The sequence below is a fragment of the Aethalodelphis obliquidens genome, unplaced genomic scaffold (genome assembly GCF_003676395.1).
Source record: "Aethalodelphis obliquidens isolate GAN/ISIS:26980383/991018 unplaced genomic scaffold, ASM367639v1 scaffold2, whole genome shotgun sequence".
Taxonomy (NCBI): Eukaryota; Metazoa; Chordata; class Mammalia; order Artiodactyla; family Delphinidae; genus Aethalodelphis; species Aethalodelphis obliquidens.
Window position 1 is genome coordinate 69,945,706 of NW_020837946.1, and position 13,724 is coordinate 69,959,429.

At 33.5% G+C, this 13,724-nt stretch overlaps 1 protein-coding gene across 10 annotated transcripts in view; it reads right to left on the reverse strand.

The window, feature by feature from the left end:
• Positions 1–351: 351 nt before the first annotated feature.
• The window catches only part of TANK (TRAF family member associated NFKB activator), an 87,545-nt gene continuing 74,172 nt past the window's right edge, over positions 352–13,724 (reverse strand). For 7 of the 10 annotated variants that reach the window (XM_027130098.1, XM_027130108.1, XM_027130082.1 and 4 more), the window contains exons 5-8: positions 11,491–11,567; positions 10,730–10,845; positions 4,660–5,240; positions 352–1,215 (exon numbers count right to left, since the gene is read on the reverse strand). In XM_027130098.1, the coding sequence (XP_026985899.1) occupies positions 1,039–1,215; positions 4,660–5,240; positions 10,730–10,845; positions 11,491–11,567 (951 nt within the window). In that variant the 3' untranslated portion in view covers positions 352–1,038. Of the gene's footprint in view, positions 1,216–2,854; positions 3,438–4,659; positions 5,241–10,729; positions 10,846–11,490; positions 11,568–13,724 lie in introns of those variants that run through there. The other 3 variants (XM_027130043.1, XM_027130057.1, XR_003437906.1) reach the window with 2 other exon arrangements.

The following is a 13,724-nucleotide window of genomic DNA, read 5'->3' on the forward strand; positions in this document are numbered from 1 at the left end:
CTAAAAGACAAGAATCATAGGGAAGAAAAATGAAAGGGAAGTCTCATTTTAAAATTCTGCAACCCTCTGAATTTGGTATCCTCTTTCTTAAATATCTTCGTCTCGTCATCAGGCAGGATGCTACCAATGAATTAACAAATTTCTCAAGAATGTGAACATTTCTAATATAAATTAATTAATATGGATAATCCTTACAGGGTTTTAGATTTGCTCCCATTAAAGACAAATGTGTTTCTTTAGTAAGTTTAGTTTGAAAAATAATTTTAAAATTCAAAGTGATCTACTAGTTATAATAAAATGTCACCAGATCTGGTATCACCCTTCTATCAGATTACTGGAAAGAAACATGAATTTTATGAATTTCCCCCAAATGTGATTTATTTATTTATTTAAGAACAAAGAACACATTAATTATCACAATATAAGTAACTCTTTTAATATTTAATTTCATCATGTTGCTATACGTATAGTAAAAATTAAAACCATGTCTATTATTTAAAAAAAAATAATAAAGTGTTTAAATAATCCTACCAGTGATCTTATCACTGAGCAACAAATGTCTTAGGTTTGGTATTTACTCAGATGTTTATCTTGTCTGCTATTCTCTATTATTGGTTTATTCAAAAAGAACACCCACAGCATAAATAATCTAAACTTTTAAATGAAAACAAGTGAAAAAAACCCTATAAACATTTGACATCACCAAATTCAATAGATCTAACTAGAAATCCAAGCAATAAGCTTAGACATTTGAAAAAAACATAAATTATTGTTATACAATTCCATAAGTCACATACATAATTTTGAATTATGGCAATAAACACTGTAAACATGAATACAATGAATTACAGTTTTGTACAGAATGATCTTTTAAAAGGTAATAAAAGAAAGTTACAACATAAGTTTAGAAAAAAATTCAAATAGCTGTGACACTGGATTTTTCAATAAATGATTTTGAGCTAAGTTTCAATCAAGTACATAATATTACAAACCCAGAATCATCACATAGAACTTGATATGTCTGTTTTCAAATGCGTCTTAAGTCTCCCCATTAAAGTGTGAATTAAGATGCCGGAGGAAATCCCCCCTGGATGTAATGGATGGTGGGAAAACTGCTTGACAGAATTCACATACTCGAGGTATATGCAGTTCTGAGCCTGTGCCACTTAGTACCGATAAGTCACTGTCTTGATTAGGAAAGGGCTTCCAAACGGGCTGCAGGAAACAAATAAAAACATCTTCTGTTATTTGTATTTAAAATCAACTTGCACTGAATTTCAAATTCAAATTTTTTGAACGGGTTATGTGCGTATATATGAAATTCCCTAATATGAAAGCGAATTACCTTTCCTTTAGAATTGGCATGAGGACATGACTCAATTCTCTTTTTCATAAAGGGCATAATTTAACTTTAGGAATCACTTAAAATACACATTCATGCACTTTATCTTCACACATTAAAACATCTTTCAGCTTTAACACCAGCATGTTTTAATACCCGTTATCCCAACGGGTTTTGGAGTTTTGGAACAATAGTCAATAATTGAGACTTTAAAAAAATTAAATTCTATCTCTTCTATTTTATATTGGAACTTTAAGTTATAGGACCTTTATTAATACACAGCATACTAGACATGATGTGTGTGTACATGCATTTTGATCAAGAGCAATGTAATTTCGCTACTATTTACAAGCAAATACACAATGAATAAATCATATAGAAATAAGTTCTGATTTTTGAAAATAATTTTTTTAAAGTATGAAACAAATTCTATTGATCAGTTGTTTTTTGAAACCTCAAATATTTAATCGTTCAACAAAGTCCAACATTGGATGCATTCTTTTGACTTCTTATTTTGCTCCTGTTACAAGCGCATACTTTGGCCTTCTTACCCTTTCTTGTGGCTAACTAAAGTGAAGCCTGTCAACAGTTGCCAGTTAAAGGATTATGGGAAGCATAATTCTACAGAGCTACCTCCATTACTATAAGCAACACCTACATACTCTTAACTGTACTTATTAAAAAATATCTAGAAGGGCCAGAAAAAGCATTTAGTTCAAGAGTAGGTGCTCAATATATGTTTGTTGGCTGGAATATCTTATTTTCCTGAAATGTTGTAAACCAAATTACTTCTAAAATTTGCTTTCTTATCTTGACATATCTAAATTCTGGCACTTTGAGGAAAATCACCTCGAAATGCCAACTGAAAGAGACCCCTTTGTATTCCTGTTACTAATAGGCTTTTAAAATAACAACCTAGTTCAACTCCTGACATAGTGTTAGTTTTCATTCCCTTAACCAATCTCTTTCATCCTAGTTAACCAATCATTACATAAACAGTATATTACTAATTGAAGCATTTGGGTTTCACTACATCACTGTCTTCTTATAAACATTTTAGTGGACAGCTGTGTACGGTTGATGTAAATATACAAAGTCTGTCTAAGCACCAAGATAACATTCAAATATCAGTACAGAGGGTGTATAATAACACTGACTCAAATACTTTTGTGAGAAGTGGCAATTTTATTACAAAAAACTGTAATATTAAAATACATATTTGAAATCTGGAGTAAAATAATTTCCTCTCTTCCATGATAAAAGAAAAGCAGTAATAATTATGAGTATATAACAGAGTTAACTAGATTTAAATTTTAGTGTTGGCAGTTTAAACAAAAAGTACAATTGATTAATATGCACCACTCTAATGGGAAATTGATACGATATAAATAAAAGATTGTTATGTTAAAGATACTTTAAATTAAGATCTATAAAATAGTAATAGACTCAGAAGCAATTTAGCTTCTAAATTGGATGAGCCAATCTTCTACTGCCAATTTATTTTCAAAGTCCATACTTATCCTTCTCTATTAGGAGCTATTAGTTCGGATTTGAGCTTTTCATAGAATTCAGTTGGGACCCCAATCACTGACTCAGCAAAAGTAGGAAAAAAAGAAAATCACATAGAGCAAAAATAAGCAGGTATATTTTAGACTTTATTATGATAGCTGAATGTATAAAAAAAGGTGCTAAGTAGTAATGATTGAGATAAAAGTAAAAATTTGAAATATGCAACCAAAATTTCACTTCCCTTTGTTATTACTGACAACTCAAGAATTTTGTATTTCTCATAGCTTTATTAAAACAAATAAAACAACAAAATGTTTTAAAAAACCCATTTTAAGAAATATCCTTTGAATCCTAAACTGTAACATGGCCTTCAAAACAAACAAATTTCTTTGCCTTTCTGCCAAAATATCAATTATCTAACCTTATGCCCCACGTCTTGTGACAGCTCAACACCAATTCTCCTGCATTTTTTAAGCTGAATACTTTTCCATCAAGTTGTAATCACATACCAGCTGTTTCCCTTGCTGTAGCCTAGAAAGCAAATGCACAATGCAGGGTGCCATCTACTGAAACATGAATGCACAGACTAGTAAAAGAACAAGCAAGAGATGTAATAGAGAAAAAAATAACAAGCATTAGAACTGATGCACTTCACAGCTCCACAGGAATTCTACTTGAAATAAATAAAATTGTTTAATCTGTTTCATTAAGTAGTAACTATAACTGTGACTATGATGTGAAATAAGGTACAATGTAGAACATAAGTGAGTTTACAATTAAAGCTTATTATTGTCAGAGATGCCTCGTTTTCTCCACTACTAAAATATACCACAGCTTGACTACTGCCTTCTTTGTATGCTGATTTAAAAGTCTATAACCTATAAAAGTACTTATAAAGCCAAAGGGTATTAATCAAGTTGTTGGTGTTTTTTGGTTTTTGGTAAATTAAGTATCTCAAGGCAAAGAGAAATCAAACAAATGTCTGCAAGTTATATTAGACACTTTTACCAATCTGCATTTTTATGAGCTTGTTTATTGTAACAATTACATATTTTCATTTGCCTTTAGGCATTAAACACCTTTTTTCTTTTTTAAACTTAAAGAATCATTTTGTAATAGAACCTGAATAAAAGGGAGGGTAGGAGTGGATTGGGGTGGGGGGCTGTAAGTAGTCTGCAAGCTTTAGAAACATGAAAGTATTTGATTAGAATCATACATATGTAGAGACTGTTTAAAAAATGTATTAGGCTGCAGATTAGAAACCAAAACCAAAACCAAACCCTACAGATCTACGTACTGTATAACTGAGAATGTAACAGAAGTATTATTTGAAAGACAGTTCGCTTATTTTCAGAAATAGAAACATACAATGTGATTATTTACTTATAAAAAAAAATCATGCATTCTTGTAAAGATAAGTATGATACACACAAACTTTTTGATAAAAAAATGCCACCTGCTTCACAGAATGAAATTTAATAAAGAATCCTATTATAACAATGATCCCGAGTTAAAAGCTTTGAATAAGGGACTAAGTAAGAAAATGACACACACTAGATATGGATAAGGTTTACATGTATTTTAAAATGTGCCGTAAATTTTAAGGTACTTTATACTAGAGCTTCACCATATTCATCTTTTAAATTTCATGTCATTTATTACAGGACTTGGATATTTTTATTGAAAGCTTAACTTCGGCTAGTCATTAGTTTAAAAAAGGTGTCTGATAATCTGAAAGCTACATATCTGTGCATGCATGGCAAAATGTGTGTTCACACTTAATATATTTGTTAATGCAAAACAGTTACCTGCTGTGGTCCTCGGATAGCTTTTCCTGGGTAATCGAGTGAAGGAAAAGGTGCATCAGATGGGTCCTGAAGTGGGAATGTATTTACATATAATGCATTATGGTCTCCAGGTGGCAAACACGGAGCTCTATCCAGAGTTGTCCTGATACAAGTATTTACAAGATTTGAGGGTTTTGTTTTGTCAGTTGTTTTAAGGTTTTGTATAGCTGAAGCTATGGGGTCAATTCCCTGAATTTCAAATAAAGTTTCTTCTGTTTTGACAAAGTTTCCCGGGTTGTCTCTGGGCTCCATATTAAATTTATCCTGGCACATAGCCTCACATGAGGCAGGACCAAGGACACTGGGTCTTTCTGGACTGCTATGTAAGAAAGTAGAGTCACTGTCCGTAGGTGGAAACTTGACATTGAATTTAGAAAGTGATTCAAAAGAGGTATCTTCCTCATCTTGGCCCAATCCTCTTGGTGCGACAGATGTGATGCATGGTGCACCTCTATTTATATCATCTTTTGCCTGAGGCTTAAATAGCACTTCTTGTTTATCTGTTTTATCCGTACACTGTATAGGCACAGAGCACTGTGTCTCTGCAGGGGAAAAAAAACAAAAGGAAAACAGTTGCATTTCAATCCTTCTCAAAAATCTGAACGTTCAATTAGCTTTGGATAGATGAGTATTATTTTTTTCTACTGGCTTTTACAGCAACTGAAGACAACTGGGATTTTTTTACATTTGCTACCACCTTACACAGAAATATTAGCAGTCTCCAGTGGGTGAATTGGAACGTAGCTTATTAGTCACAGTTTAACTACTTTGTCTTTTCCTAGGTCCTTGTGCTGTAAGCCTTGCATCTTGTTCACAGTTATACTGCTCTATACTTAAAAAACATTTGCTTGTAGTGTATACATCTAAACATTTTATCAGTAATGGAAGCTGCAACTGTGAGCTTGCTTAGGCAAGTAAGTTATTAAAAGGAAAAACCCTTACCAGGCACATATATAGTATACAGGTTATGAATCTATATGAATTAGGTCATTTACTCCCCCTAATATCTCTGTGTGACAAAGTGTATCACCAATCAGCTTAGCCATTGTCTACTCTTAATACTATGTGAAGGCGTGGTGGTGGCGGGTGCTGGGAGAGAGAAGACTGGAGGCAAAAGAAGGATGAAATTTTAGGATGCATGTTCAGAAAGGTCTATGTGAATATATGATTTTCTCATCTTATTAGAAAAAGGCCTCTGTAGATAACAGGTAGATATCAGGTAGATACCAGGACCTCTGTAGCTCATTTATCTAGAAGCCACTTATCCAACAAATTCAGCTCTCTAGGACATAGGCAAAAGCTAGAAAGTAAATAGTGCTTTTCAGGAGTCAGGCTAAGAGCCACAAGGCCCACAGATGAATTTTGCTCTTATTCTCATTTTAGATTTATTCTAACAAGCTTGATGATGTCTCCCTAGTTCATAGCTGGTAACAAGCAACAAACTACAAGGTATGGATATGAATTGTTGAAAGCAGATATAGATATCAGTAAGAGCTGAAAGCACGAGAGGAGACAAGAGAAACAAAAAAGCAGATATAAGAACTCAGAACACACTACAGTCTAGTGTAGAGCGAACAAAGGCTACATTTTTCAATGCAAAAAAATCAATGATCAAAGCACTCTCCATGTTGATGATACCGAGACATTAGAAAAAGCTAGATTATATTCCACAATGTTACTTCAAGAAGACAGTGAGGGACTTCCCTGGTGTTGCAGTGGTTAAGAATCCACCTGCCAGTGCAGGGGACATGGGTTCCAGCCCTGGTCCAGGAAGATCCCACATCTGTGGAGCAACTAAGCCCGTGCACCACAACTACTAAGCCTGTGCTCTAGAGCCCTCGAGCCACATCTACTGAGCCCGCGTGCCCTAGAGCCTGTGTGCTGCAACTACTGAAGCCCACGCACTCTAGGGCCCACGTGCCGCAATGACTGAGCCCGCGTGCCACAACTACTGAAGCCCACGTGCCTAGTGCTCTGCAACAAGAGAAGCCACTGCAATAAGAAGCCTGCGCACTGCAACAAAGGGTAGCCCCCTCTCACCGCAACTAGAGAAAGCCTGCAGGCAGCGACGAAGACCCAACACAGCCAAAGAAAAAGAAAAAAAAAAAGAAGACAGGTTGGAGGTTGGTAATGTGTATATTTTCATTAAATGGACAAAGGGTAAACATTTTATTTTAAACTAGCACTTCAAAAAAGTAGTCATCAGTGAAGTTATACATTAACCAACGATGCCTATTTGAGCAGACGGGGTATACAGAGCACTGCGTACAGTGTCTGTCCAGATTCGTAGGCACTTAACAAATGTCAGTTCTTTTCCCTTCCTTTGGTCTTTGCAGACTTGTGACACTTTTCTCTCTCTTGCCACAGCACATTTCAACACAGATGTTTTCTGTTTGGACATGATTGTAGTACAATACTTCTTGGTTCACCCTGTTATATGCCTACTAACCTCTCTTTAGTATGTACCATCTTCTCTTACTGGATTACAGCAGCCTTTGAACCACTTCCTTGCCTCTAAATTTTTCTCATATCCACTCTATTGTTTACACTGCTTTCCCCAACCCTCTCTTAGTTTTTCTAAAATACAAATCTGGTCATGTTACCTTCTTAATAAAACCTTTTCATGGTTCTCCAAGACCTTCAGCCCTAAAACTCACATAAAGCTGTGCATGATTGGCCCTTTGTCACCTCTCCATGCTGTCATCTTTCACCACATCTGCTCTACTCCGTACTCCAGCTATAATGAACTTTGGTACAGTTGTCCAAACAGCCATGCTCTCTTGTCTTTGGGCCTTTGCACATGCTGTGCAGACTGCCTGAACTTCCCCCTTCCATTACTCTTTGCCTGACTCTTATTTGTCCTTCATGTCTTGGCTTAGGCATTAATTTCTCCGGATGGTTCTCTCTGGTTTCCCAAGACTGGTTTAGTCATGACTCTTGGGTGCTCTGAGGACTATACACTGCATTGTATTTGCAAATATACCTCTTTCTCCCATTGAAGTAGGTTTCTTGAGGTCCTAAACTATGTTTTGTTTCCCACTTATCTCCAGTACCCTGCCCAGTGCCTGCACATAGTATGCCTTCAATAAATGCCTTCTGAATGAATCTGTGTTCTCTTTCCCACAGAGCCTAGCATAATAATGTACATTTACTAGATAATCTGTCTGTAACTAGGAGTGGTACAGTAATTGAGACCAAGCTCAATTGCTGTCATTTTTCCTGGTAGTAGACATAAGAGTGGCAGGAAATTCTAGGAAACAGTATTTTCTTTGTAGATTACAACACCTGAGAAGGAGGAAACACTTATCAAAATGTTCTTCAGTAGAACAGGAGAATAAAGAATCTGCTGCTGCTGATAATGACAACTATTAACATATACAGCACTTCTATGTGCCACACACTTATAACCATTGTTTGTGCATTAATTTAGGGGTTAATTCCAGGGCTACACAGCTAATGAATGAGTGACAGATCTGGAACTGGAACCCAGGCAGCCTAGAGCCTGTGCTCTGAACCATTATGATAAATTGAACATGCTGGTTTCTAAATTATAGAGAAGGGTCTCCAAAATGACAGAAATGTGCTTTGAATTTCTTTTCCAGTAGCAGATATCCCCTTTGTGAACAAAACATGGAAAACCCAAACAGGTGGAATAAAGCATATATTTTCTTTTAGTATAGCTAGCTGGCATACCTCAGCACATTAAAGTAATCTTTTGAATTAATCTGTTCAAGCAATGAGCGTTACTATTCACACACACAAAATTTTTTTTTAAACGTTAAGATTTCTAAGATTACTAGAAATCCAAGCTTAGAAAACTTAAAAATCAAACAAGGTGCATGAAAGCACTTGTCATTCTGACACTATACTAAGAAACATGATCAGGTGAGCTAATTGTCTTTCTATTTTGTTTTGTTTTGTCAAGACGTGTATTCCTGCAAGGAAAAAAAAGTAAAATGAGAAAATTTTTTCGGTTTCTAAATTTTAAGTATAGGCTGTCCATTTGGATGACTTTTCAGTTTAATTACCTTGTATACTGACAAAAGAAAAAGATCTGAGGGTTGTTTTAACCTCTAGTCCTATATCCTTGTCTCCTGATCGCCACTGAAATATGATCCTACTTCATGGACCAAACAGTACTTTTTTTTGAAGCCACAATTACTTAAACATACATTTTACCTTTGTCCTTTCTCAAGGCTACTGTCATGTGGATGAGAAGCAAAAAAATAAAAAGTACAATTCTACTAACTCAGCAATTTATGAATTATATCTGTTTACTTAAAAGTAAAAATCAAATTTTAACAAAAAAATAACACAGGGGCCAATAATGTCAAATAAACTCTTTCCAGCTGTATTATGCAAATCACATTTAAAATAGTTCCTTTCCATTTGTATTCAATGCAGTGTTCACTCTTAAAAAACCTGAATAGGCATCTTTTTCCAAAACATTTCTTTTTCTTTCTTTCCCCCTTTGATCTACTACTGTCAGAAGCATAATATTTGATATTGTGGTTTGTTTGGAGCCAGCAAAACTCCACTGGAGTCTGTAGCACAAAAGACCTAAAACATTTCAAGAATAATGTTGTATTTATTATTTGTGACACAGTTAATATAAAACATAAGAATAATGTTAGGAAGCAGTTTTAGTGGGAAGGAAATTGAAGTTAAACACTCAGTATTCTAGTTGACAAATACATACTCAGATTTAGACTTGTGCAATTTAAAAATGGTCAAAGTATTAAGCCATTGATAACGGGGTAGGTTCTTTGTGTAACAATGAATACGTCACCATTACAATGTTTTGATACTACGCTGATGTTCAAAAAAGCATGATTAATTGTAGGTACTACATCTCTATAGCTAGTAGATTTTAAATAAAGATAATTCTTTTATTGGTACTTCAGAAGTACCTAGTGTCTTCAGTCTGCACAAAAGATCAAATTCTCAAGAAAATGACAAAAATTAAGGTGGAAACATTAGAGTTCCTTTTGGGGAAGCAGAGGGAAGGGAGGGGAAGAAGTAAATTATGTTTGTCTACAAAGATTGTTTTGCTTCTCCAACAGCATACTGTGTACCTTTTCTGAAAATAAAACGGTAGTAGTAAGCAAAAAGTGAATTTACCCTATAAAATGATTTTTTAAATAGCCTAGCTATAAGAGCTGTAAGAAATGGAAAGTGATCTTTAATTAAAGGAGTGTTAGCACTGCTGCAACATCTTTCAGAGTAAAAACTGTAAATCACAGCTCTTGGGAATTGTAGGTAGAATATCTCAAATCACAAGGGTAAAGGAGAATTTATCATTATAAACCATCAGTTTACCTTCCTTTTGTTTACAGGGGTACATGGTAGCCAGATTCAATCCATGGTATTTTGCTATTCATATCGAACTACTGAGGCAAATACCAGGAAGCCGGTCTGGGGTTTTAGGGAAGGGTGGAGCTTCTAAAAAACACACTGCAATATATCTGTAAACCAGATATTCCTTTTAAGTTATATTTTATACTTAATTTGTACTTTGTACGTCCAACAGAACTGGCCTCATGAAATGTGAAATGTTTATTTCTTCAATCAAATTACAAGAATCTATCCATGGTGTCCAATTAACTTTTAGGCAGAAGTTAAAAACAAACCTAATACTATAATTTTACTTAGCTCATATGTGATAGTGTAGCTTCAAGGTTGCTTACTAATATATCAATTAATGTTTAATAAGACCCCCAAATAGCAACTGAAGACTTTGAGAGATATATTCTATATTTATTTTTCCAAGATGGGACTTCTCATTAAGATGATTAGTAATTATGTCATTCAGTTCAATCTACATAGTGCCACATAAAATAGGGAAAAGGCCAATAATTATATAATGCAATACATTACAGAATTTAAACAGTACTTACCCATTATAAGTGGTGAGAAGCGCAAGTTATAGATCCTCAGCACTTAATAAGGATTTAGAAATATTTTCACAATAAAAAATAAATCAGTTTCAACCAATAAAATTAATATTACTGTACATTACATCAAACCTTACCAGTTACAGTGGCTGGTACATTAAGTTTGCTTAAGTGGTCTTTTTGTGCTTTGGCTAGCATGCATATTCTATGAAATTCTTCTTTCAGATCCCGGAAAGTCTTCTCTATATAACCTCTAAAAATAAATCAACATTTTAAAATGTAAGGCTATATCTTCAATTTTTAAAAATCATGATTGAATTTACATAGCACTTTTTAATGTATCACAAAATAATTACTGAAAGGTTAAAGTTAAAGAAAAATCATTTAAAATTCCTAGAAAATGTTTCCTAAAACAACTTTAATATTTGGAGAGCCAGGTACAAAGTAAGTGATAAATTAAAGTTCTAATACATAAATGTAGCAAAGACTAGCATACCTACTTATTCATATATCACACTTATGCTGGCTGTCTCATTCTTACATTAGAAATTTCAGTGTATTGACTTTTTGTCCTCTGTGAACATCTTAAATAGAAAAAATTAAATATTCCTCACTTTGATAAGGTTAACATTAAGAGCCATCCATATAAAACAATGTGGCCATAGTACTTGTTCTATTGATATAGGAGAACTTCAGAGAATTCAGTTTTTAGACCCATCTTTGCTATTAACTGTATGACTTAATTAGGTCATTTTAACATGGAGGAGCCTTGAGTTGGTCTCTTCTAGTTTTGAAAGGCTGCTTTTTCTTACAATTGCTAAAAATTTAAAATATGTACATAAAAATATATTTCAATATTTATAATTTGTAGGGTTGGCAAAAAAGGATATAGAACTACCTTTCATGGAATAAAGGAATGCCAAGACTCCTTGGTGAAGTTTCTTTTCTTGGAGAAGAAACCTCTTGTCTTCTTACCTTAAAGATATAAAATGATTACCACTTTAAATTGCTTCTAAACTCAAATGAGAATGGGTTACCAGAAAACACAATAGAAAATTTATCTTCCTCAATGAAAAATAAGTTTTGTTAGCTTACAGATATATATATATATATATATATGGTACAATAGATTTTTTTTTCCCAACGAGAACATTCAGGGAAAAAGGAAAATGAAAGTAGAAAAATAAGATGAAGACATGAAGTATTTCTGGTAACTTCTTCAATTACTATTTCCAGTATTGCTAATTCAAGAAATTTCCTCAAATTCATATCTTGATGAAATTGCTACTCTGATCACCAAGCATCTGACATGACTAGAAACTTTAAGAAAAAATATCCGTGTGAGTTTACTTTTTTTTCCATTGTTGGCCTATACATTTAAATCAATGTCTTTGTATTTTGTTATAGATTCTTTGCTGAGAAATGCGGCTGTATTAGAGGAATAAAGAAAACCAAGCTACAGCTCCTTAGCATTTAACAAACATTTTAAAGATAGTGCAATTATGTATTTAAGCTCCTTTAACACAAGTTCCTGCCACCACCCTGTGGCTTCTACTGGTATTACATTCATCATGACACAAAAGTCAACATTTAGATTTTTAAAAAATCTTCAGTCATACCTAGAGAACTTTGTGTACCTTTTAAAACTACAAATTGATAAATCCAAATATTTGAAGAAGTCCTAATATTAATCAATCATTTATAATTCGGCCAAAACTGTGTAGGGTCTTATTTAAGTTCAAATTCAAACCAGTGTTTTTTATATTAGGTGACTTTTTAGATTTTATTCAGTTAAGGTCATTAAGCTCTTACTAAAATGGATGATTTTACTTCATTGTTTCTTATCATCTGAGTACATCTCCCTTATAATCTTGCTTTTTAAAAGGTTCTTTCAATTTCTTAAGAGTCTTATTTGTTCTTTAGGGAAAAAACCTGATTCTAGTTTGTTTCTCTTAAAATTAGTATCTTCTCCAATTTCTTCAGTTTATTGCTCTACTTTTTCAGCTTTTTCTAAATACTAGTGTTTGCTTACCATTTCTAAAATAGTGTATTACTTTACAGTAATTAGTAAAATATAATCTTAGCAACCCAAACAATTATTTTTATATATTATGTCATTAGACTTAGGTAAAATAAAGATCATTTGCTGCTGCATACTTTCTGTCTGACAAATATTTAAGCCATGTCTTCTTCTGGATTAAAAGAGCTTTATTGAGCTTTATAAAGCAGTCATATCAAAAGACATTTTCACATTCACAGTTTGTTTTTACAAGTGGTAGACAAGGCTTTTCTTTAGTGTTATGTGCAATTAGAACACTCAATGGATTTTAGTGTGGACTAGGAAAAAAGGCAACATTTTAAAGCTAACCAATCATTCAGGATGCTACAAGTATAAAAACAAACTCTTAAAAGGTTATATTATATTAAATCTATAGCAACAAAATCAGAGAAGAAGTAATATTAAGAGAACAGAAACATTTGACAATTTAAGATATTAAATAAATAATAAAACAAGTGATTAATAGAGTAATTAATCTCCTTTTAAAATTTACTATTTGAAATTCTCAACATGAAATAAAAATATTCTATTAGGAGCTAGAAAGAACCAAAAAGAAGTGCTTCTGTAATTTTAGTCTGAAAATGAAGATAGTTACAGAAAACAGTAATGAAGACTACTCCAATTTTCAAAGTACTGATTTTGACATAAAGTAGGAATGATTGCTTCTGAAGTTAAAGAAGCCTAAAAACTAAGGGGGTGGGGGTGGTGGTGGGAAAGAGGTGAAGGAAAAGGCAGGAGAAGAATGATAACTTTTAGCTGGCTCGCCAAATAACGTATTGACTTACTTCTGCGATGTTAAGATTTGATAACCGGTGTGGGTGAATTTATCTGGAAAAGATTTCTTTCTTGTGTTGGCAGGGGGTAAAAGGAGGACTGACTTATTGAGGAATTTCTATGAAGTATCTAAACTAAGGACTTCAAGCTTCTTTGGGGTTAGGAACAGTTCTGCTTACTATCATTTTTGTTATCATTATTGAAGAGACATATTACTGATTGTACTGAGCAATGCATTGCACCTTCTATCATTTGCACCAAATAAGTCTATTGATATATTTCAAATGAAAGTTTTATGT